Genomic DNA, 27,154 nt, shown 5'->3' with positions numbered 1-27,154 from the left:
AAATTGTCTTAGTTTCATGAAGTTGGCGTCATGTGATTATTAGTCAATTCAATCTATATGGTTAAATAGTATTATGGTTACTAATATCACCTAAGGTCCTTATTTCAGTCCATTATGAAGTCGTGAGTTATTAATATTGTGGAGTTTCTAACAATTTATATATTACTTAAATAATCTTCTTCCCACCTCACTTTAAACATCAGTTATTCTAAAAATGTATATTATATACAAACCTGATATTAAATAATTGAAGATAGTTGACTGGAAATCATTATCCAGCTAGTAATAAAAATATAATACACTTAGTGGCTACACTGTAACTTGATCAATCATATCATATCAGTAATATGAACTCGACATCGGTTACCGATTAATAACTAATCTGAGAGGTAACCCAATAAAATATAGTTTATGATAAATTAAAATGGTGAATACACTACTGTTTTTCATGAATAAGTAGTGTATATTACTTATTTCGGAAGATTGTTTGTTTTAATTCATATGTTTTATTTATTTTGCTGCTAAAATAAAAGTTTTATTGAATGATGTAAATATATACATAAAAAGGTATTTGAATAGTTGTTTCACATAGATGTATATTATGTATTATTTGTTGTCCATTAGATATTAATAGCAAATCGTTATCGTGTCAATCATTATTATTCTTTATCTGAAGATTAGTTGAAATGTTTAATAATAGGCGGGTACTAAGATCATAGATTATTGCAATCAATAGTGTTTGACGTTATAAATGTTGAATAAGAATATAGTTTTCAGTTGTGTAAATTAACATTATGAACTCACTTTAGTTAGATAGCTATTGCAAATCAGAAAGCACTAAACAAAGGTTATGTGTTAGTATAAGACTCTTTTGAGGCGTCCACTCATCTAAAAAGATATTGATGTCACATCTAGCATACTGTGATTACTGTAGGGTCTCATAACAATACGAAATATTCGTCAAATTTTTCCTGGTTTTCATTAGTTATTTAATTAAAGTAAGCCGTTGTTATAGGACCAAGGTCAGAATTTTCAATACGAATGTCAAGACAGTTCTACTGTATGGGGCGGAAACTTGGAGAACTACGAAAGCCATCATCTAGAAGATACAAGTGTTTATTAACAGCTGGCTACACAAAATACTTGAGATCCGTCGGCCAGACACTATCAGCATCAACCAATAGAGTAGGAGAGAACAAACCATATTCCATTGGAGGAAGAAATCAAGAAGTAGATAGGACACACATTCATGAAAGTACCCAACTGTATCACAAGGCAAGCCCTCACTTGGAATCCTGAAGGCCAAAGGAAAAGAGGAAGACCAAAGAACACATTACGTCCAGAAATGGAGACAGACATGAAAAGAATGAACAACGCTTGGATAGAACTAGAAAGGAAGGCCGGGGACGCAGTGGGTTAGAGAATGCTGGTTGGCGGCCTATGCTACATTGGGAGTAACAGGTGTAAGTAAGCAATTAAGTTAAAGAACCACGAAATTCAACAACCCTTCTTATCTCCCTATAGCAGAAAATATTTCTCAGGTGCTTTTCGGTAATGAACATTCCAAGATTACATACATATTTAACCTCATATTGAACATTTTCACTTATTTATTTAGAAAAACTAGTTTAATTGAATAAGCTGACCCAACCTGTTCAAATGATGATGTGCGAATAAAATTACTAAAGAAATATCTTAAAAATCGTCCAAAAATTTAAATCTTTTATGATAAAATATGTTGATGAGTGACGTTAGTTAGGAAACTATTTAATAACTATGAATATTGATTGAACAGTTGTTAAGTTACAGTTCATAAGTCTGAATTCACAATCCCACGAAGAAATAAAATTGAAATCTTTGGTTCTGACAAAAAACATGACAATACTGAGCAAGTGATTCTGTGCACAATAGCTCACATGTTTAACTTGAATCAATTCACGAAAAGAAATATGACGATCAAGGGATATGATTAGTGACTAGCGGTCTTATTCATGATACAGTACTTCAACTGTTGTCATTCATCATAAACAATCTACGTGTATAGAAATTATTAACATTTCATTAATGCATATTCACTTTACTTATCTAGAATATTAGATCTAGTAATTTATTCTTATATATTTATCTTGTGAAAATTTGTTTTGTCATTGTGTATTTTTGACTACTTATTACATCACTATTGATATCAAGTAATGTATAAATAAGTAACTTAATTAATACATATTTGTAATATCCAAATGAGTAGAAAAATTACATTTTCTGACGTTTCGTAGCTCATTGTAAGCCACTTCTTCAGAGAATAAATAAATAACCAAATCAAAATCAATCTAAGTTTAAATAACATAAAGATAATATTCTTGTATTGTTCCTTTGTACTATTTAAACTTGAATTAATTTTGATTTAGTTATTTGTTTATTCTTTGAAGAAGTAGCTTACATTGAGTCACGAAACATCAGATCAATTAACTTTTCCTAATTATTGGGATATCTACAAATATATGATTATTTTTAGTGATAACAATCTACTCAATGTTCAATTTATTCGAAATTATCAAGTTGAACCTTGATAATAATGCCTATAGTGTATAAATAGTATTTAATTTACTATTAATAAACGAATTCATTCAAATCTTTATATAATAATGACTATCCAGGAAATTCAAGACAAGACATTGTGTTTTATTCTGTATAAAAATCTTTATAAAAAGTGTTATAATTTGTGGCCATGTACCCTCTTAATTTATAACGTAACGATACCGCCAATTAAAGAGCAGTGAATTATCGATTAGACCAATGACGCATAAAACACTTACGAGTAGTCTAGAGTCCTTATTGGTCCTGTTTCCCGCCTAGCTCTGCCTGTTCGAGTCCAGAACACCAATCTCAACCTCTGCAATATGAATCATTTATTTCAAACATACTCGGTTTATATACCAACCAGATAGACCACATCGTACCAATAAAATAGGAAACAACATTTATACAAGGTTTGGCCAAATGTGGCTGTGAATATGGGAGGCAGTAATTAATAGACAGGGCATAATTCAAGAATGGTAAATCGTATAATAATAGTTCAAAAGTCAAAATAAGGCTCATAATAAGAGGGACATGAATATGAATAGTTTAGTTATTTAACAATTATACGATAAAAATATACGTTTAGTACTGGTTCATAAATGGATCCCAGAAGTTACTATTCATTATGTTTATCGGGGCATAACAAAAAGATGATATAAATTGATTAATTTCTATGAAATTTTTTATTTTGAATACTATTGGTTCATTAAGATCTTCTGACTTGTCAAGGTATTTCTAAAATATTTACATCTTGAAAGAATTGTTGTTGTTGTTGATAATTCCCATTTAGAGATTGTACACTTGTTCAGTGCTTCCAGGTTTTCTATGGTGGTCTAACTTCAAATGACTCATGATCTCAACTATTAAAAATTACTATAATATGCACAGAAAAAACCACCTTCTGATATTAATCAGCATATGCTCACTAGTGACGGTCTCCGAGAGGTATTTCCTGGAGTTCTAGTGAAAAGCAGTGAACAGTGGAGTTCAACCAGGTTTGTTGTGAGATAGTAACTCACTGAGGACAATGGTGAATGTGTTGCTCAATTTCGTGGATTAGTTGAAGTTAGACATCAACACCGTTGGATGCCAGCAGGCTCAGTGGTCTAATGGTTAGACGCTCGCGAGCGAGACCGATCGGTCCTGAGTTGGAATCTCGAGAGGCGGGGTCGTGGATGGGCACTGCTGAGGAGTCCCACATTAGTACAAAACGGCCGTCCAGGTTTTCCATAGTGGCCTAGCTTTAATTAACTCATGATCTCAATTATTAAAATTACTTTTCATAAATAACAAATTAGTTTCATGAAGATTAAGAAAATATAGGGACCAAGAAATTAAAAGCAAGTAAGAAAGTATAATTTAATAGTTAAAATTTATGTTTGTTTCTTTTAATAAACTCTATAACTTTGTAATAATAACTAAAATTATTGAGTAATGAAATTTAAATAAAGAAATCTTATGCCAATATTTTAATTAATTCATTTAGTCTGCTTACATATCATAGAACTTATTTCTGTAATAAACAAAGCAGTTTTTAATAGAGTTTTGCTCTCTGAGCCGGACGGTTTAGTCATGGAGCTTTCATCATTCTTCTGAAAAAAATCATCAATTTTGCGACTAAACCATCCAGCTCAGAGAAAAAAACCTATCAAAATCATTCATCTGAGCTACAAATCTTCTAGACCATCTAAAAAAACAAAGTAGTTATTTTGATAGATTTTAATGTAAGGTCTTTAAAATAATAAATACAGTTCAAACAAGGACATTGATTGAAGTAGACTGTAACTTCAGTACTTCAGTATCATAAATAATGTATTCACCAGTTAATCACAATTTATTGATCACTGCGTGGTGATCAATGTCATGCGTGTCAAGTCCTTATTTTAGTGCAGATCGAATGCTATCGACCATGTTGCAATGTGGCCACCAGTCTAGGTGACTCGACACTGCGTGCACTATATATTGAGATTAGATGGTGGTTGGAGGTAGCCGACAGGAAACCCTGGACCCGGGTTTCGTGCTACTTGGCACTGGTCAGCAAGGTGTACCTATAATCTTGAGAGAACTGGTGCTCCCTGGCGGATAGCATTCGATCTGCACTAAAATAAAAACTTGACACTCATGACATTGGTCACCACACAGTGATCAACCAATTGTGATTACATCTTAGTCCTACAGGAGGTCAGTCGCGACCCGAATAGCTCAGTGGTAACGTCTCTGATTGTGAAGCTGGGTGATACGGGACCGAATCCGCCAGGGAGCATCAGTTCCCTCAAGATTATAGGTACACCTTGCTGACCAGTGCCAAGTAGCACGAAACCCGGGTCCAGGGTTTCCTGTCGACTACCTCCAACCACCATCTAATTCACTAGTTAAACATTATTAAGTTTTTACATGAAGAATGACTAGTTTTATCATAGAAAAAACAGTAGTGGGAAAATTAATTAGTGTATTGTGATACAGTGCAACCAATGTTTTATAGTTTGTTGCTTCCATTGAAAAACAGAAACATTAGTGATCTTTTTCATTTAGAAATAATCTGATTCTTCTATTTTATTGTTTATTAACACTTAAAGTCTTGATACAAGTTGAATAAGTTTCTAAATGATGAAAGAAATATGAAACACTAAACATTTCATCTTTTTCACTAATATAGATGATATAAAATGACTGTAATTGATCCAACTTGATGAATTTTACGCATTATTATCTTGAGTTTTCAACTGTTGATTATAAGTTATATGTAAGTCCTCACCTGGATACCTTAGTATTACCGGCATCAGTTAGGTTAATAATTAACAGTTTCAACGATTGACGGTATATTTTGTCCCGATTTCAGCCAACTTTTTTCATCTATATGAAGCGCTATTGGATAACAAGGTAGAAGGCAGTTAGATATACCTAAAATATGTCTTAACCACTTCTGCCAATGTACGTCCATAGCTTCAATAATCGATTTGAGTTTTTAGTCTATCCTATGCATAGCTTCACTGTAACTCAGTTAATAGTTCCACTCCAGGCAAGCAATCCTACAAAGGCTCTTGTGACCAAATATTCACAACTTACGTAAATTTTTTGCTTTCAGAAGCCATGTTTCACAATCATGTAATAATGCAAACTGGATTGTTATGTAGTACATTCACCTGTTGATTGAAGGACGGATGTATCTTCTAGATCACAGCTAGCGCAGGCTGACGAGGTGTAGGAAAATTTCTGAAACTCATGCCAAATTTTAAGTAATTTCAGTAAGGGGTTGTGAATATTGTTAAATTTTACTTAAATCATAAACCGATATATGTAAGATCATCATTGAAATCCTGGAAGCACTGGAATGAGGGACTCCTCAGCAGTGCGCATCCACAACACCACACATAGGACTTAGACCCAGGACCTTCGATCTCACGTGTCAACGCCCAACCTCTAAACTACTGAGCATTCTTCTTAAAATTCCTGACGGTATTTTATTCACCTGATGTTCCAATATTTCGTTGGTTTGATTAGCCCACGATTTCACATTTTACACTTTAAAAAAATATTGATTGAAGTGAAATATTATTGAATAATCGATATAGAAGTTTTATATAAAAATGATTGTGTAGTGCAAAATTGTTTATATATGATTTAACTCCTATTTACATGTAATTCATTTAGAAAAGTAGAATGTCAGTTTACCGAAAAGGCATTTATGTATTGACATCGATTTTTTAAGCATATCGTTAATATTGAAGTATTAGAGTAATTATTTCATGTTTGCAGTTATTTATATCATTAACAATAATTTCTATACTTAAAAACATTACTATATAAGGTTTTTATATGTTTTATTTAACGTTTCTATTTTGGCTAGTAGTTAAAATTGTTTAAGTTGGATGGTTTGTGAATATTTTTGTATTTTTCATAGGTAATTTACACTAGAAACGAGTGTTGGCTGGAGAAACATTAGGAACCAAAGAGCATTGAATGACTTGTTCCTAGCTGGGGGACTCTTTGGCAGTGCACAACCCCGACTGTACAAGGGATTGAACGCACAGCCTTCTAGCTTCGATACGAGTGAATCGTCTTTATACTACTGTTGTTCTACACTTTTAACTTAAGTTGGTTTATGCTATTAGAAAGTCATCAACCATTGCTGTCGATGATACCTGTCTCACATCTGACACAGAAAAACTTCACCAGTTATGGTTTCTGAGTAGAAATTCGGAATTTATCTCAAAGTTAGCCACTTTTGTGAGGTTATGCCTATCATTATTCCCCTGATCTTTACTAGTTGTGTAGTTCATGTTAGTCTGTGCAGTAAAAGATAATTCCTATTTTGCAGTTTATATAAAGACTGATTCTAGTTAAACAGCTGTTTAAGACTAGAAACAATTAAACAGTTATTTCGTCCTGGTATGTGACTCCTTGTCAGTGCGGATCGGCAACTCCACCAGGGATCGAACCTACGATCTTCAAGTTGCATGGCAAATACTTAGCCTTTAGGCCACAGAACCGAATTCCAATAGTTTACTGGTGGAATCCAGCCATTCCAGTCATAAACTAGTGACACACAAACAACATTGGATGATGATTGTACATTATCATAAATTAAATAATATTAAACATGCAGACCACTTGATACTGACTTTGTAATCTAAAGATTAAGCGTACACTACCAAAATTGGATGTTCTGAGCTCGATCCACAGTATCGTTACAGATTCTTACTGGTGCTAAGTCCCATATCAAGAGGAAACATCTTTCCAATACTTCCTGGTTATCAATGCTTATCTAACTAGGATTGGTTCATATTGTAAACTATAAGATCAAAAATCTTAAACTAATCATGTTTCTTATTGTTGTATCTACGATTGGTGGTTAAACGCTCGCAAGCGAGACTGATAAGTCCTGAGTTTGAATCTCGCGAGGTGAGATTGTGGATACTCACTGCTGAATAGTCTAACAACAAGATGAAACGGCCGTCCAATATTTCCAGGTTTTCCATAGTGGTCTAGCTTCAATTAACTCATGAATTCAACTATTAAATTATTATTTTAATATGTATTATGTTGAATTTTTATTTATCTTATTACTAATAGTATTACAGTTAGTTTCTATTTATCAATTATCTAAATATCATCTTTCCTTTTTTCTTCTTTCTTTTAAGTGACAAGATTGATTGAATAAAATTCTTATGGTTATTTATAATGTCAAACTATTCACATTATAATTTATAATCTGAGTAAAATCTAAATATCATATTTCAAATTCTTTAGTTGTTTTCTTTTCTTTTCTTTTTTTTCGCATAAACTTGTTAAGTGTAGTAAATTTGAATAGATTAGTTAGACTATCAGTTTTCTCATGAGTATGATATTTGGCAATTAATTTTTGTTAACTTATCAACTATCATCATCATCATCATCATCATCATCATGAACTTACATTTGGGCTTGTTATTACATAACAAGAAAAGATTCATAAAGATTATAAATATGAAAAATGAAATGACATTTAAAATACAAATAATACAGGGTGTACAGTGTATTTATAAAACAATTTAATTAATATATTTTTTTGATTGAGATCATGAACTGATTGATGTTAGACCACCATTGAAAACCTGAGAGCACTGCTGAGGAGTCCCACAATAGGACGAAGCAGCCGTCCAATGCTTCTAGGTTTTCAATGGTGGCCTAACATCAATCAGTTCATGATCTCAATCAAAAATTTAACAATCTCCACAAGCCCTAAACTGTTAATTAATATTATTAGTTTATTGGAAAAAAATTATATAGTGATATATCAGTAAGGATATAATTGTGATAAGTAAAATAGTTTTAAATAATTGAGGTTTTGATTTCATCATTTATTTTATAAGAATGAGATATTTACACAGATAACTTATACCATAAGTTGGTTGAAATTTGGAAGTGTAAACTAGTAAATAACAGTAAACTATGAAGCCTAAATTCCCTACTCTTGCTAAGGTGGTTAGCGTTCATTGCTAAGGAGTCTCGTAATTGGAAATAAAATAAGTATTTAGCACTCTATAGCTTTATATTATTGTTTAAAGAAATTCATTCTGTGATCAAAACTATTTTTATGCACGATTTTTAAACATAGATATTAGCGGACAATATTGTTTTCGATAAGATCCTTATCAAGCTTTACCCTAATATACAGTAATATTTATATGGATAAACGAAATTATTATTTAACATTGATTTAAACCTTTATTATTCTTATCAAAACTAGTACACCTGTCATCATACTATCAATCGGTACTTTTCTCTCATTATGTAACCTTTTCCATTGTTATAATCATTGACGCATAAACTACCTTGATTGGTTTAATCATTTCATATTTGTATATAAATACATTACTGTACATTAGAGTAAAGCCTAATGAGGATCTAATAGAAAACAATATTGTTCACTTATATCTATGTTGTACTAAACATACACGATTTGACATGAATTAACTTCATATAAAATCTTTCAATCGGTTTTAGTGTTAGAAAATAACTTTTGAGAACTATGTATTTAGTTAAAATATATATGATCAACTGATAGTAAATATCAGATGGGTTTTGTGGATATTATAGTAATTTCAGTGGTTAAGATCATGAGTCAGTTGAAGCTTCAAGAGGTATATCCTGGAGTTCTAGTGAAAAGTAGTGACCAGTGGAGTTCAACCAGGTTTGTTGTGAGATAGTAACTCACTGAGGACAATGGTGAATGTGTCGCTCAATTTCATGGATTAGTTGAAGTTAGACATTAACACCGTTGGATACCGGCCGGCTCAGTGGTCTAGTGGTTAAGTGCTTGCGCGCGAAACCAATAAATTCGAATGGATTCGAATCTCGCAGGGGGCGAGGTCGTGGATGCTCACTTTTGAGGAGTCCCATTATAGAATGAAACGGCCGTCCAGTGCTTCCAGGTTTTCCATGGTGGTCTAGCTTCAGCTGACTCATGATCTTAACCATTGATAATAAATACTTGATTATAGATGATACTAAATCTTTATCAAACAATACGGATATTTGATTAAATAACATGATTGGATAATTATCTTTGAATGTAATCTTTTCAAAAATATAGAAAGTAAATTGTATGATTAGCAAAAAAATTTAATCATAACTTTTTAATACTATAATTCTTCTAAACAGTAGTAATATCGTAAAGAAACTATTCACTTTAACTTTATTTAGGTTATGAATTGTGAATATCATTTATATACTTACTTACTTACGCCTGTTACGCTCAGTAGAGCATAGGCAGCCGATCAGCATTCTCTAACCCACTACGTCCTTCATTTCTAGTTCTATCCAACTGTTGTTCATTCTTCTCATGTCTTTCTCCATTTCTCGACGTAATGTGTTCTTTGATCTTCCTCTTCTCCTTTGACCTTGAGGATTCCTTGCGACGCAGTTGGGTGCTTTCTTCAATGTGTGTTCTATCCACTTCCAGCGATTCTTCCTGATTTCTTCCTCCACTGAGATTTGGATTGTTCTCTCTCACAGTAGTGGTTGTTGCTGGTAGTGTCTGGCTAACGGATCCAGAGTGTTTTGTGTAAACAGCTGTTAACAGACACCTGTATTTTCTGGATGATGGCTTTCGTAGTTCTTCAAGTTTTCACGCTACAGTAGAACTGTTTTGACATTTGTATTGAAAATTCTGACCTTGGAGTTGGTTGACAGTTGTTTTGAGTTCCAGATGTTCTTCAGTTGTAGAAATGCTGCTTTTGATTTGCCGATCCGTGCCTTCACATCTGCATTGGATCCACCGTGTTTATCAATGATGGTGCCCTAATATGTAAAGGTTTTTACATCTTCCAAATCTTCTCCGTGAAGTGTGATCCGATTGTTGCATGTTGTGTTGTATCGGAGGATCTTGCTTTTCTTTTCGTGTATGTTAAGACCTACTACTGAGGCTGCTGCTACACTGGTCGACTTCTCCTGCATTTGTTGTTGCGTGTGCGATAGAAGAGCCATATCATCTGCGAAGTCTAGATCGTCCAGCTGCATCCTAGATGTTCACTGTATCCTATGTTTACCCCCAGATGTTGAGGTCACCACTGAGCCGGCACTCAACGGTATTAATGTCTAACTTCAATCGATCCATGATCTTGCGTAACCCTTGATCCATTGTTTGAGGTGGATAACTGTCTCACATCTGACACGAACTGAGATTCACTGATCATGGCTTCTCATTAGAATTCCATAAAATCTATCTTGAAGCTAGTCACTAGTGAGCACATGATTACTTTTCGAACGGGAAGTTGTGAATTCACCTATTAAAATACTAAAATCTCCACGAACTCCCATGCTAATTAGTAACATTTAAAAAGATTAAAAAATAATATTCGTCAGAGTATTCGACTTTCAATGTGTCTAATTACAAGTTGGAACTCAATCTAGTTTAATATGGACAACAGGACAATATCTTCCTTAGTGTTCTGGAAAAATGTGCTCTGACTTTGTGGCGATAAATCAACAAAAACCGACAGTAAGCAGTGAATATAAAAACGAAGCTGAAAAAACTGCCAAACTCAGTAATTTTGAAGCAAGCAAGTCAAAACACAGTGTTTAGCGCAAATGGACTGATACAAACAGCTGACTTTTGTGCAAAGCAAGGGCTAGTTATGTTGTTTTTGAAGTTCCCGTCCTTATTTCTGGAGTGAATAACTCTAACACACCCAATACTTATGTGAACTAGACATTGAATTTTGTGATATAATGATACTATTTACCGTGTGATTTTTCTTGAAAGACACAGTCAGTGTTGTCTTTTACGTGTAGGTTTCCAAGGGTTTGAGATTGTGTGCGATGAAATTTATGTGATACTTATGAGTGACTAGGGCACCTGTACATTAATTAGCAATTATTTGCTAGTTCCTAGTCAGTAATACAATCACCAAGCTAGATTATCGTAGCTACTAATCACACAGACTCATCATATAATCAGGCAGAGGGACAACATGTAGACATAAAAAGTGGATAAATCAGAACCTTCCAAGCTACTTTGAAGTTATTTAAAAAAAACTTTTACTGCCACAAATCTGAAGTATTTTGAAGAAATAAGACTATTGTCGCCTCTGTTTTATAAAATAAAATTTCTACGACCAAAGTTTGCAAATTTCCTGAACAGACTACTTATATTGTAAATAGATGAATGAAGCTAGGTTGTTAATGACTATATGACTAATATTAAATGATTGGCTGATAGCAGTCATGTGGTGACTTTTAATCAATCAAATTTATCAAAATGTTTCATTAAAAGTAAAAGTTTCTTTAAAAAATAAGTGCTAAACCGCCTACATTTGATTCCTTTTGTCTTAGTTGGGTATTTTCGTTGGTAATAATGGCAATTGGAATGAATTTTTTCAACAATTCGTTGTAGAATACATATAAGGTCCTACATATGTTTTGAAGTTAGGTCATTATCATGATTATCTCACACATGCCCATTGTAACCGAGACTGTAAACTAATAAGTAATATAATTTATTATGATAAAATCCAGAGGTAAGAATGTTTTCTTAGTCAAAATACAGAAATACGGATTGACAAGAACTTACCTGGCTGACTGTTCATGCATATAACTAATAATTTGAATGAATTCCATAATTTTGTAAATCATGTATAATTTAGAAGTATTATTCATGTCATTAATAACGATTTCTCTCTTAGTTTAAAATGAAAAAGTAATAACTGACAGTTTTAATTTTTCTCTAAAGAAGGAGTGAAAACATAAGTTGTAACGATGACCATTTTCTTTTACTTCTTATTAAACTGATAAATACTTTTATAGCAAATCGGCCGTCTAATGGTACACAGTATTTTAATTGAAATATGATGTAGGTGTTACAATATCTTGTTCGACTGATCTGGTACAAGTTATCAAAAAAACTGTGTATATTGTATTTACTGTTGGCGGTTCATCAAAGACATAAACATAGCCCAGTAATTGACTACGTGTAACGTCCAGGTATCATTATTTGTCTGTGAACGGATCGATATGGATACTACATTTGTTTCGATTCATACTATAATTGATTTTCAATGTTATAGTAACTTGTGTGATTGTTACACTTACTATTATAAACATTCAAATTTAAGGATGAAACTTATTAAGATGTAGCTTAGTAATGAAGTAAAAATATATTATATAAAAAACCATAAAATTAAAGTGGATACAATTTTTTAAATGGTTCAGAAACTTGTCAAGGTTAGAAAGGGGTTCGAAGGTTCTGAAATCGTAATGCATACGGTAGAGAAACTCATCCATATAAATCCATAATAGTCGGCCTCTTGAGTCATGATAAGGTAGTAAAAACTCCTTCAGCCTCGAGCACATAGCTTCAATACTGTTAGTGTGCACTCCAGTTGTAGGGTTCACAAAATGGCGCTTGTGGGTTACGACATGATGCACATAACCAAGTCTATGCGGGCACCAATACGCTCTCCAATAATCTGTGTATATTATAGTGCCTGGTTGCACATATTCCGGTATAATTGGTATTATTGTCGTTGCCTGTCGGTTTCTGACCCTTTGGAAGTGTCCCTTTTGCGTTGACCTATCGCAAATTCCAAGGACGTGTGAGGTATATTTATGGAAGTGCTACTTACCCAGCCTTCTTTAGTACTACTTCCTTCATTAAATTATCACTTCCTGACTACTGTTTCGTCTATTAGTGGTCCCATTTGTTGTAGCCGCTCAATTATCACGTCTTCTCTAAAATCAGCATCAAGTACTGAAATTGGCACCATAACCTTGAAATCCCACTCACGCTTCTGATTGGCTTGTCCATAAATGATAGCCTCGTCATTTTAAAAGCTTCAAAAAACAATTTCTAATATTTTTTTTTCGTTTGTTTCTTTAGGACTCATGTATCAAAACACCAATAACTGATCCAAGAGATTATTTATCAACTAATGAACAAATTGAAATGAATAAGAATAAAACTAGTGAGAAAATGATCACTTTTATTAATCATCAAAAAAATCCATATATCAACCATAATATTAATCTAACTGAAGATAATGATGATAATACACCAATACAAAAACAAACTATTTATCCATTTAAAACAAATTCATTTCGTTCAGTTAAAAATAAACATAAAAATTCGAATAAAAATATGAATAGACAACAACAACAGCAACAAAAAATGAGATCAAATTATGAAAATGAGATTAATTTAAAACCAGAAATTAAATTAATTGATTCAAGACCAAGAACAAGATTATGTATTCAATCAGGAATAGAAACTCATGTGAGTTGATTGATTGATTAGTTAAATTGTGAGAAGAAAAATTATTATTTCATGAAAATCAAGATTCTTTTGAAAGTATTAAGTATCAGGAGTGTAGAGATTGTTAAGTTTTGATTGAGATCATGAATTGATCAATGTTAGAACACATTTGAAAACATGGAACAATTGGATGGCCATTTTGTCCCTGCAGTGCACATCCACGATTCCGCAACTAAGACTCAAACCAAGGACCTTCGGTCTCGCGCGTGGGTGCTTAACCTCTAGACCACTGAGTTGACATCCAACGGTGGTAATGTTTAACTTCAATCGATCCATGATCCTGCACAACTCTTCATCCATTGTTTGTGGTAGATAAGTGTCTCACACTCGACATGAATCGGACTCCACTGATCACGGCTTCTTATTGGAACCCTAGAAAATCCATCTTGAAAGTAACTGAAAATTAAGGATAAGGTATTAATACACTTTTCTAGTCATCACAAGATAGCAGTGATCGAATATACTAGTAACCGTTAGCTTATTAGTAAGTTGAATTGAATTAATGGATGAATGACTAAAGTTCCATGACAAGCCTCATTAAAACCTGATGTTAACTTATTTATTTAGTCAGCGCATAAATGAAATTCCTTATGTCTCATGATAGCTAAACCATATAAGAAATTGTTCATTCAATTCGAGGAAATCAGTAGGTTAAGACTACAACTTAGAAGTAAGATCAACTTTAGATAATCACTGGATTCTGAATAAACTTCGCTAGAATCCTCCTTCGAGATCATATACACAATTAGAGAAGTTGTTTCTAAAGGAATACAAACTAAAAACTCGTATACAACCAAGACTCTAGATATCCACCAATTCAAGACTAATCTAAGTGTACAAAGACAACATGCTCTTTCACTCTATTGTAGTCCCAGCCTTCCTTTCTATTTCCTATAACCCACCGTCTTTTACTACTCCTTTCTAATATCTTAGTTAACCATTATTACAACAGTTAATTATTCCATTCGTAAGATTTGTCAAGTGGGCAATTATCTTTATCCTAAAATTTTTTACTAACCATTGGATTATCACATAACTTCCTTTCAATTTCTGATTTTCGCGAACGACACCATTTTACCTTTATAAAATTACTCAACACCATTCTGTTTTTCCGCAGTCAGTCATTCAGTAACAACGTAGAACTTCGTACGTACATATATCAGTTCGAGTCGCCATACCACATCAGCACAGAGATGCAGTTGTCGATTCAAATCACATGGTGGTAGAGGTAGTAAAAGTATAAGCAATAATCCGAAAGATTAGGGTTTGAAGATGTTATTCAAGGAGTATAATCCAGTGAAGTAAATTTGGAAAGAGAAAAAAGGAAAGGGACATGAAGAATTCAGAAGATTAGAATTCGGGAGAACACAAAGAGTGGATGCACCTGCACCACTGCAAACCATTTTGAGCCATATCATTCAGGGTCTCTAACCATCGGTTGCTATCGTCTCGCGGATCCCAACGGGGTAGTCTGCAGACTATCTTTAGTAAACAACTTAGCTATAAATAAAATTTCAATGGCTGAAATTATGAGTCAACTGAAGCTAGACCACCATGGAAAACCTGGAAGCACTGGACGGCCATTTCGTCCTAGTATGGGACTCCTCAGCAGTAATTGTATAGATACAATTGTACAGTTTAAGTAAATGAAATCGTTAGTAAGAAATTTTTCATCGCTGAATTTTCTCTATCCTTCTCTAATGGCAAAATGGGTCTTTTTCGTTATTTGATATAACATCTGTATGAATACCAGTTAATTACACGACAACATTTTTGTAAATTTTTAAAGAGGTAAATGGGTTATTCCGAAATCTACTTGAAGCAACTCTATTTATTGACTACCATAAATAATTCTTAGTAAGTTCATTCAAAGCTTAGAATGCTCCTCCTAGAAAAGTTGAGATCTTCAGGAAAATCGAAATTTACATACACAACTCGTAAACAGGGTAAAATGGTAGACATCTTCTTCTAGTTAGCCTGCTTAAGGTAAGATGTTAGGTTGAAAAAAAACAAAGAAATATTTTACAATGTGTGGTGAATAACAGTTGTGTTGAGTGGTTACTTCAAATATATTTTGTAGATATTTTCCTAACAGGAATATTATTGATCATGTTATAAGGATAGTAAGACCGCGTGATCTTGCAATTCACGCTTGACCTACTGAATAGGGAGGAGCACCATGTGAATGACCCAGCTTTTCTTGATATTAGCGATAAAATATTTTACGGTCCCGGAAATTAGTAATTTTATACGGTTTATATATATTCTTTGTTTTTATTCAATAATATGCTTAATGGTTACCTGAGTTACAGTGAAATAAAAAAAGTATCACTCTTTACATTCGATAATAGACAGTTTAGCCTCCTATTCAGTGGATTAATTTTATTCTGTTTATGAATACGTTTTTGTAGTTCAATCTCTGAAAGATATTTAGAAGAGATATCCCAAAATGTGTTAAATAGTATCATTTTACTTATTATTGTGATTCATAAACCTACAAGTCAAGAATGAATTCAAGAAAGATATTTCACATGAAACTGCTCACTCTTAAGTAAACACAAATCTTTAATAATGCAATCGAATCCTTCAATATACTAACTGGATTCAAATTTTAGAGTACTAATTAGACGATATCCATGTAGTAGATATGTAACGGGATAAAATATATATTGTCATCGAAATTGTCTAGTTTCTTGATTTAACGATGTTTTTTTGGCAATTGCAAAAGCACATTTTAGCTATTTGTCATAGAATTTAGCTTATCCCATTGACTAGATATTGAAGAATGATGAAAATGCATGCCAAAAATAAATCGTGTATCCAAAATATCTATCTGTCTCAGCGATGTTTATTTTTCCTTCACTAACTACTATATCTTTTAATTTATCACTTAACTTGTAGATCTTGATTACTGACATGTTATAAAATAATGTTGTCTTTTTTAAAGATTGTAAAGGTCTCCACTGCATTAAAACATTCCTTCTCTTTTTATTTCAATTATATGACGTTACAAAGCGACTCGACAGTTGCCATCACGCAAATTGTTAGATCTCAGGGAGGCTGTATAAGTTGCATAATTGACAGATGATCGTTATTCCATTAAATGCTGAAAAAATATTATTTTCCCTCATAAGCTATATTTTTTTATTGGTTTTATACACTGTCTACACCATGTGATGCTATAGCGAACAAAAGACTTGGTATAGAAAACTAAGTTATTCTTTAATGCAAATTAATCAGTTGCTCAGTGAAATGTGAAAATCATACATTAACTACAACATTTTCACATCTTTGTGTTTTCCTTTACGTAATTCATTATTTCTCTAATCCTGTTGTTATTTCGATCGCTCTCCGATTTCCTTTCTCTTCCCTTCATTTCAATCTTTTGCTACCAGGAATTCGACTTCCGACTGGTGCTACACACTACTTATAACTGTCAGCATAATTGACGTACATCACAATGCCATCTCAGTCGTCCAGAAGTGGGGCACTCGATTCAAGATACCAAGTTCCTTGGTTCAATCCTCATTAGGGTAGTGGATGCGTAGTCTTGAAGAGTCTCATACCAGGATGGTACAGTTGTCCAATGATTCCTGGTTCTCACTAGTTATCTAACTTCGACTGGTCCATGGTCTCAATAACATTCAAAAATCTCCACAATCCCCTCATGGTGATGATTATATAAATTGTTTTCTTCAAAAACGTGAATAAATGCGAAACGACAACCGGAGTGGATTATAAGAGATTGATTATACTTCAGAGATTCTGGTTGATTGCCCATAACATTTTTGTGCTGAGAAAGGGAGTATTATTCCATAATCAAAAATAATGTCTTGGAATGACTGAAATGATAAGGGTTTTCAGTAATATATATATATATATATATATATATATATATATATATATGCTACGTGGTATCATAAGTTTATAAATCAGTTATTTAGGGTATATATCATGGAATATCCCTATTTGGGATATTATTTGGCACTGACGAGATGTCTTCTCGTAATATATCGAGTTACATTTCAATAAAATCTAAGAGTGTATTCATTTAAAGATAATTCATGAAATATAAATTCATTTAACAATCTGCTTCGGTTGTTGTTTCTGGTAGAGTTTTGTTCTTTGGGCTGGATGGTTTGGTTGTGGAGCTTTCATTATTCTTATGAAAAACATCACAAGAACAAAGTTTGAGTGAAAGTGGAGTTTTCAAATTTCTCTACATAGGACCTACAGCTTGTTTTGTCAACCTCAATCTTGAATGGTTATTATTTATCTTAAATTTCTGTTATATACTTCTTTATTTTGTCGATAGAACTCAACCAAAATCATCCGCTTGAACAATAAACCTCCACCATCTCAGTTGTTATTCATTCTCGCTTTTTCCATCGGCTTTTAATGGTGCAATTCTTGAGTCGATTTAAGCTATACCACCATTGAAAACCTGGAAGCACTGGGCCCCCGTTTCATCCTAGTATGGAACTCCTCTTCAGTGCTCATGTACGATCCCTGACGTGGCACTCGAACCCGGGACCTTCCGTTTCATGCATGTACGCTAAACCTGTAGCCCACTGAGCTGGCATCCAACAGTGTTAATGTCTAATTTAAATCGATCTATGAGCTTGCACAATCATACTAGGACAAAATGTCCATCCAGTGCTTCCAGGTTTTCAGTGATAGGTCTAGCTTAGAACAATTCATGAATTCATTTATTAAAATGACTACAATCTGTACAAACCCCCATTCTGATAATAATCATTGGTTTTTTCTAAATATATTGAATTTAGTGATTATAACTTTTCTAGGTTATAAAGTGTGTTAACTTACAAAAAAATTTACTTTATGAAAGATTTGTACCGTTTAATCTATCTGTCATATTATTTATCAAGAAGAAAATCTTAAAAGTAAACAAACAATAAAAGGGGGGGTAAGGGTTAAACATTAAAATCATTAAGATTGTTCATATTACATTGATTTATTTACTGAAAATTTTTTATTGAAATAGTTACTCTACCAACAACAACAAAAAATACCTTTCACTGTCAATTTATTTTCTTCGATCACATGTACATACAAACAAATATTCATAATAGTAATAATAATAATCATAATAATAGTAATAATAATAATTTTATACCCAATATTTACCATTCATACATTCTTATAAACTATCTTTTATAATTGATTTCAAATCATTTATCTTATTCAATTTATTTACTTGATGTTCTTTTTTTGTTGTTGTTGGTTCATTTATTTATTATTTATTGAAGAAAGTGAATTAATAGATAAATAGTTGCCTTCGAAACAATAATAATAATAATTTTTAACAGTTCTGTGTCAATCCATAATGACTGATGGATTATTATTTTTCAGTGTTTCCAACTTTTTTTTTCTTCTCAGTTTGACCAATATTTAGATTATTATACAATCCATAATTACTTTTAAACAAATTTATATATAAAGTAGGAACGAATCGAGCGAAGAAATTACTTTTTAATTATGTATATATATATGACTTACAATTATGAAATAATACTCATCGAGTGGATACGTTACGTAGTAACTATATAATCGATATGTCAATAAACAATTATTACATGACGTATCCACTCAATGAGTATTACATCATTATTGTTAATAATATATATACAATGTAGGTGTATATCTTGTGAATAACTCTACAATAATGTTCATTTTGATTAAGTGTTTTGAATGCATCTTATGTTTCATATTATTAACAATCCTGCCACAAATATTCAATGAAACTAATTTATGGATCTAAATAATATACTTATATTTTTCCTAGATAGTTTCTTGTCTACTTTTATACCACTCTTTAAATACAAATACAGTATGAATATTAACTACGTATTTAAGTATTAAGTAATGTAAATTTTTGCAAGTAATTGTATAAAGCTTGTTGATATTGGTCATTGAATTATATCCATAACCTAAAGGGTATATTAAATTCCTAAATTGATATAAGACTCAATCGAAAATAATTTCTTGTTGATTTAAAATAGATATCTACTGTGTGAGTACAGATTAGTTCAAATATAAATCTTATAGCTTTCTATCCGTCACTTTTAAAGAATTTCAATATTACATATATGTAATTGTATACGATTTAGTGGCCCGAGGATCTGACTCCAATGATTGTTATTGAAATATATATGTTGACTATCCTCGTATATAATCATCGACTTAAATCGCGTTAGTTAATAACGGAATTAAATAAGTCGAATGACGAGAATGGACTTTTAAATACATATATTTTGTATATGAAGCAAATGAAATAGAGCGAAGTGAAAAGACGCGCAGTGAAGATGGCGTGTAAGCCAATTCCCTTTACTCAAGCGTTAATCAATTTCTAATGATACACCAAAAATGTTTATTAATACACACAAGTTTTTCACTTTATCACTATCTGTTGAAATGATAATCAAACATCTACATTCTTTTTTCTTCTCAAATGTTAAAATTTAATTATATCACTGTATCCATTTTCTATCGTTGAAGCGATTACGAGTTCACCTGGTCTGCGAACGAAACGAAGAATCTGTGACAAAAGGTCAATAAGGTAGCTATTCTGATGCGTCCCAGCCCCGCTAACTAGAGAGAGAAGTCGAAGTTCAATATGGGGAAATATATTCCGCAATCAGCCAGAAGTGCTAGCAATCCCGACCATACCTCTCTACGATCAAGGGTGCTAAAGCAGTTCCACACTGGTCATCTTGGTATAAAATGAATGAAATCCATCGCCAGAAGCTATGTGTATTGACCTCTCATGGACCAACATATCATGGATTTAGTAGACAAATGCACGCAGTGTCAGCAAGCGGCGAAATGTATCGCGAAAGTTCCGCCTGTACCATGGCTACAGCCTGAGTATTCATGGTCTAGGATACATGTCGATTTTGCTGGTCCAATTAATGGAACCACCTGTCTAGTCGTGATTGATGCCTTTTCGAAATGGCTAGAAATTGTTCACATCACGCCACCAACGACTACCAAAACGATACAACTTTTGACGGAGATGTTCGCCCTTAACGGGTTACCGGACGTAATTGTATCAGAAAATGGTTCGCAGTTCACCTCAACTTAGTTCCAAGATTTTCGCCAACGGCTATCCATCAAGCATTCCCGCTCTCCACCCTACAACCCACAATCAAACGGCCAAGTAGAAATATTTGTGGATACATTCAAGAGAGCTCTAATCAAGTTCGAAACAGGGAACTATATTCCGTAAGCAGCCAGAAGCACGAGCAATCCTGATATAACACCATTATGATGTTGTTACTATAAATCCCTTAAGTTAGGTTAGATTGTGTCATCAATACAAACTATATTTGTTAGTTTAGTTCTAAAGAAGTCATTTCTCTTACATAATATTCTTTTCTTTTATTTTTTTCTTAGACAAAAACAATGACACTTCAAAGAAATTTAATAACCGATGATAGTTTAAATAGTAATGATTTAAATATGATCGGTTATATTTCATTACCTAATCAAAAAATATCAATAAGAAAAATAATCAATAAATTATCAACATCACCATCAATGCCATTACCAAATGTAATCTCTACTGATCATTGTATATATAATGTTAATTTATCTGAAATAGATCATTATAGTGAACCATATAATAGTAGTAGTACATGTGAATCATTAATTGAATATAAACAAACAGATAAATTAATCATGGATAATCAAAATGATCCAGAATTAACAGTGAAGCTTGATAGAATTGCTTGTGAAATTGGATTATTACATCATCAGAGAAGAATGGGACGTAAAAGTTCACTATCTTCACAATGTAATGTTGATGGTAAGTTAAATGTCCACTTATTTGCTTCTTGAATATATTTAAAGATCTTTCTAGTTCATATATATATTTTTTAAAAAACACTACTGTGTTAGGATCTATTGATTTGTGAATTTATTTGGAGTTTTGTAGTTTACCGCGTGAGTTGACCTTATTTAAACAACCAAGAAGTACTGGGCAACTGTTTCGTCCTTGAGTAGGCGTCCAATGACCTCACTTAGGATCGTAATGAGAAACATTAGGCATCTTGATAGAGGTTTGACGTTAAGACCACTGAATCGGTATCCTATGATTTCCATTTCTTGCTTTAGTCAGTTTTCGATTTTCTGTGAATATCATTCATTGAAAATAATTAGTAGATCCTCCTGAAAGTTTCATTTGAAATTATTTTGATTTTTGTATAGAATTTCTATAATTTGAAGATGATTTTTATGATAAAATGAGATCAGTAAAAAAAACTGTTGTAGACCAAAAATTATTTGAAATCTATTACATTCTAGTTTAGAACTCATTCCATAGTTAATCAAGAACAATTAAATTTTCATGTCATTCAGTAATCATAATATCATTCACCTAACATTCTTCTAACTATGGAAATTATCAGTATGTTTCATTTGTATTGTTTTACTTGGTGGATTGAAGGGATATGATTTTTTATGAGGAACAAGTAGCTTAACAGTAAATATCAAATGTTCTTGCTTCCTGTGTATAAATGTATGCTTTATTGAAATATGTTCTAATTAGTTGCTATGATAGTTATTGTCAGTAAATGTATTTAACTTTCATGTGTATCACCTTTAACTTGACTTTATTTTGATGATTGATATTTTTAACTTACCAATTACCAATTTATACAACATTTTAAATCATTTTACAAGTTGTATAGGAAGATATAGACTTTATGTGTAAAAGTCGTGTTATAATAGAAATTAGTAACTAAGTGTTTGTTCGGTTAAAATGTACAAGATTAAAAAAAAATAAAATGGTACTAAATAATGAAATGATTGTCCTTCATTTTTTAAAATAAAATTTCCATCATATGGAACTTAAAATATATGGATTAAAATGTTTTTGATTAAGGTCATGAACCGATTGATGTTAGATCACCATTAAAAACCTGGAAGTACTGAAGAGGCGTTTCGTCCTATTGTGGGGCTCCTCAGCAAAGCGCATCCACGATCTTGCAAGCAGGATCTCCACAACCGTATACGGTTAAAATATTTTATTTGAATAATCACATGGACTTATAATAATAGACAGTGATACGAAAAACAATTTATCCTTCATTTATATTAAACTTATTTTAGAATGTATGCCAATAATTTACTTTTTAAATGATTTCATAGGTTCAATATCAATAAATAGTCCATGTTCAGAATCAAATCTACCTAAAGCTGATTTGGATCAATTTTTAACATTGGAAATATCAACTATTGTTTCTAATCCAGCTTATGTTAGTTCATCTAAAAATGATACAACAACAACAACAACTCTTCAAACAAATTCAACATTTTTAAATAATTCAAAAATTACCGATTCAAGACACAGAACTCATTTATCGCGAGTTGATTCATCTTTAACTAATACTAATCAAATCAAATCACAAAATCGACCAAATAGTACAGGTAGTCCAATTATTAAAGAATTTCTACGTCATATATCACCAAAATTAAGACGTAGTTTGTCAAGAATTTCTAGTAGAAAAAAATCTGAAAATCAAAAACTAAATCAAGATGATAATCATGAAACAAATTTTGATAATCTTCAACCTTCTTCTAATTCATTTGAACGTTGTAAATCAGAACGTATCTATCCAAAAAAATCACTTCTTCGATTTATTCCACGTTGTTCAAGTCGTTCAAAAGAACGTAAAAAGAAACAGATTTCAACTACAGAAGGTAGTATGTTATTATTAAAATTATAAAATCTAATATTTTCTGTATAATTATCTAGATGCTGTTAAGACATGGTTTAATGTTACAAAGCTAGGTTTATGTTTATGCTAATTCAATAAATTTTGTGAATGATTGTAACTTCGGTATTAGAAACTCTGTGAAAATCAACACTAGTATACAGATGCAGTCAACTGACTCCTAAAAAGAACGAAACGCATGTTCAAAAATTCACTGTTGACGACAATTCGTCTAATCAAAAACAATTTGCAGTTGTATCCGCTGAGTAGCTCTATTAATCTAATTGTATTGTAAGATTTAATTTGATTTTAATCAGCCTACATTTTTCTTATATTCCTGCTGTACTTCACAAATTCAGCTACAATTTTGATTTTGGGCGAGACTCTAATTTATGGACGACCTTTGAACGAATCTTAAGTGACCTTGAGAAATATTAGCCAACCACAAAACAGTCAGTGCAGAATAAAAATATATTATACAAAACCAAGGAAGTAAAGTGGATACACTTCTTATACGTGGTTCAAAAACTTATCAAGGTTAGAGTGAGGTTCCGAGGTTGTAAGATCGTAAAGTATGCAGTAGAGGAAATCATCCATACGGCTACAGAATAGTCGGCCTCTGGAGCCATGATAAAGTCTCACGAACTCTTTCAGCCTCGACTACATAGTTCCAATATTGCTTATGTGTACTTCGGCCGCTGAGTACACAAAATGCTACTAGTGGATAACGACACGATGCATATAACTGAGCCTATGTAGGAGTCTGTACGCTCTCCAAACAACCGAATATATTGTAATAGCTGGCTGCAACCAGTGTTACTAGTGCTTTTATTATCCAGCCCGCGATAGTTGTCATAATTTGCTTTAGTTAGGAATTATATATGTGGTTTTAATCACGAACTGACATCAGCTATAATACCAGGGGTTTATCTAACCAAAAGGATGAAAGGCTTTCGCGTTAAATTCCGAGATCTATTATCTTATACCTGATTGATTCGTTCACAAATTGTAGTCTCGCCGTTTTATTTGTTATAGTCGCTCACTTATCACGTTTTGCGCAAAATTCCCTGTGAACCGATCGTACGTTAGCATTAAGCACTGAAGTTGGCGCCGCAGCCTTGAAATCTCTAAATCGCTTATAAATGGCTCGTCCATAAATTAGAGTCTCGCCATATAAGTGAAATGAAATTCCTTTTTTTTAAAAGTTAGTTTACATAACATAAAGTTATTAGCTAAATAACCAGGTAGCATTAAATAACTATTTCATCTTATTATAAAACTTCATCGTAGTAAATATCTAAGCGCGTTGTCAGGAAAAACTTAAAATTCACACTATTTATAATGATCGTGTTACATTTTTATCATTAAAATTAGAAATCCTAGAATTTCTAGTCAGATTCTGAGTGAAAAAACCTACTATCATAATACAAAAACTTATTTTGTTGCATTTGAATACCGAAGTTTTTATTGCTCATTCCTAATTGATCTTGATCATATTCTTGGAAAAAAAACACAACTATACAACTGGTATGCAATACAGTTGGTAAAACAAAGACAGAATAATGAAAATTTAAATACCAAAATAGACATATACAAGTAATAGATTGTAATAAATATCAGTTAAATAACTATGGTGAATTCTATTTAAAAGTCGCAACATTATCATACTATATTATTTCAGTGCATTAAATAAATAAATTTGTAAAACTACCATGAAGTCACAAAATATAAACAAGACTCAATGAAGAAGTCTTCCTTTTCCCAATATTAGTGTTTTGAAGGAGTATCATTCCAGATAATTGTAACATTTACTCCAGTAACGGAAAATGAAATTCATATTTTATTATGAACAACAATTAAAGTTTTAATAGTTAAATTCATTGGTCAATATAAGATAGAACCACCATTGAAAATCTGGAAGCACTGGACGGTCGTTTGGTCCTAGTATAGGACTCCTCAACAGTGCTCATGCACGATCCCTGATACGGGACTCAAACCCTGGACCTTCAGTCTTGCGCACATACGTCTAGCCTCTAGACCACTGAGGCTACTAAGGTTAGTAAGAATTAGGGGTTATTTAATATAAAAAGATATTTAAAGAAAATAGATGATCAAATACTAGCTTGTTAAAATAATAAGTTGAAAAACACTAGGTTACCAAGGTGACTTATTTAACAAGGTCGAACGAATTGGATGTAAACAAAAGTGAGAGTATAATGTGAGAAGATTAAAATATAAAACAATTTTTGGGTGTGTTGGGTTTCATTTCAATTTAATTAACTTCCTTTCTAAATATAGATTTCAAAGTTTAAAATATGAACTGAAGAGTTTTTAAAAGTTTGAAGGGACCCATCCTTTATAAAATTTGTATTTACTTCATAGTTAAGTTGCTTTTTTCATTCACTGAATAATCCGGAACGATTCAAGGTTTCAAGATGTAGCTATGTGATATCTTAACTTCAAGTCCTTAGAAATAAACGAGTATTTGTTTAGAATTGGTTTTAAAATGCTAACTCCAAGTATGTTGACAGATCTTAAAATGATTGACGACTCATGCATATTCAAAATTTTAAGGTATATAGTGAGTAGTATTTGATCCTCATTAGTAAAAAAGGGAAAAATGTAAACTAAACGTTTTGCAAATAATATTTTTCTAGGTATTAATAGCGAATTGATCTGTTGGAGTCTCAGTCTCATGTTCTGGATATTCAATTTCAGTAAATCCTACTATTTTATAACTTACCATATTATTGATCGTTTAAATAATTATTTTAAAATTAATGATCACTGTTTCAATCACATTTAGGTAATTCACAAACAATCACTAACATTGATTTATAACCTATTTAGTTTCCCAGGTATTGAAATAAATATTCTCTCATTTAGTGTTGAACTCATTCTTACTTATAATTCCTGGATGAATGAGTTCTGAATGCCGTTCAGGTTTTGAATGAATGAATAAATTTATGATATTTTCATCTCGTGTATCATCATGTCTGTGAAATTTCATTGTGAATCATTATAAAACTGAAATTTTTCCAAGAAACTGTTCAATCTACTTGTTTCTGACAATGGTGTTAACACTATAAACTTCCAATTTGTCTCATTAATGAAGTTAGTTGGCAAAATCTACAGTTTTACAGGGTTGTTGAAAAAGTTTTTGCAGGAATTAACTTTGCTGATCTGTTAGGGTAACTTCTACTAACGACGGGTGACCTTCCCACGTAACTTCTTTATGGACCAATATTTTTTAGCATAGAAATAGGCTATGAAGTAGCGTAGACTCAGAAGAATGATGTGAAAAACCGGTGAATAGGTTCGTTTGCGATCAGCAGAATTCAACTAAGTTGGCGAATATACCCTCGTTGTAGTCGCCGAAATGAAGATGTTCAGTTGTTAAAGACTTTAAGTGGTATTGTTAGAAGTTGGTTTTAGCCATGCGAATTCACATACTATTTACCTTTAACCAACATTGTAGCACGATATTACCCTAAAAACTTCTATTTTCTGATTTTAGTTAGTTCCTTCTAATCACGTTTACTCGTTTTCG

The 27,154-nt window shown here is 32.3% G+C and overlaps 1 protein-coding gene across 1 annotated transcript in view; it reads left to right on the top strand.

Annotated features, from left to right (window-relative positions):
* Window positions 1-632: 632 nt before the first annotated feature.
* Window positions 633-27,154, top strand: part of MS3_00006070 (uncharacterized protein) — a 61,907-nt gene continuing 35,385 nt past the window's right edge. Inside the window, exons 1-4 of the mRNA XM_051214169.1 lie at window positions 633-1,463; window positions 13,436-13,828; window positions 21,284-21,695; window positions 23,039-23,590. Of these exons, the coding sequence (XP_051067319.1) occupies window positions 13,502-13,828; window positions 21,284-21,695; window positions 23,039-23,590 (1,291 nt within the window). The 5' untranslated portion in view covers window positions 633-1,463; window positions 13,436-13,501. The remainder of the gene's footprint in view (window positions 1,464-13,435; window positions 13,829-21,283; window positions 21,696-23,038; window positions 23,591-27,154) is intronic.

The sequence above is a fragment of the Schistosoma haematobium genome, chromosome 2 (assembly GCF_000699445.3).
Source record: "Schistosoma haematobium chromosome 2, whole genome shotgun sequence".
In the NCBI taxonomy this organism is placed as follows: Eukaryota; Metazoa; Platyhelminthes; class Trematoda; order Strigeidida; family Schistosomatidae; genus Schistosoma; species Schistosoma haematobium.
Note: the sequence above shows the minus strand (reverse complement) of the source record. Positions and strands in the feature narration are given on the sequence as shown.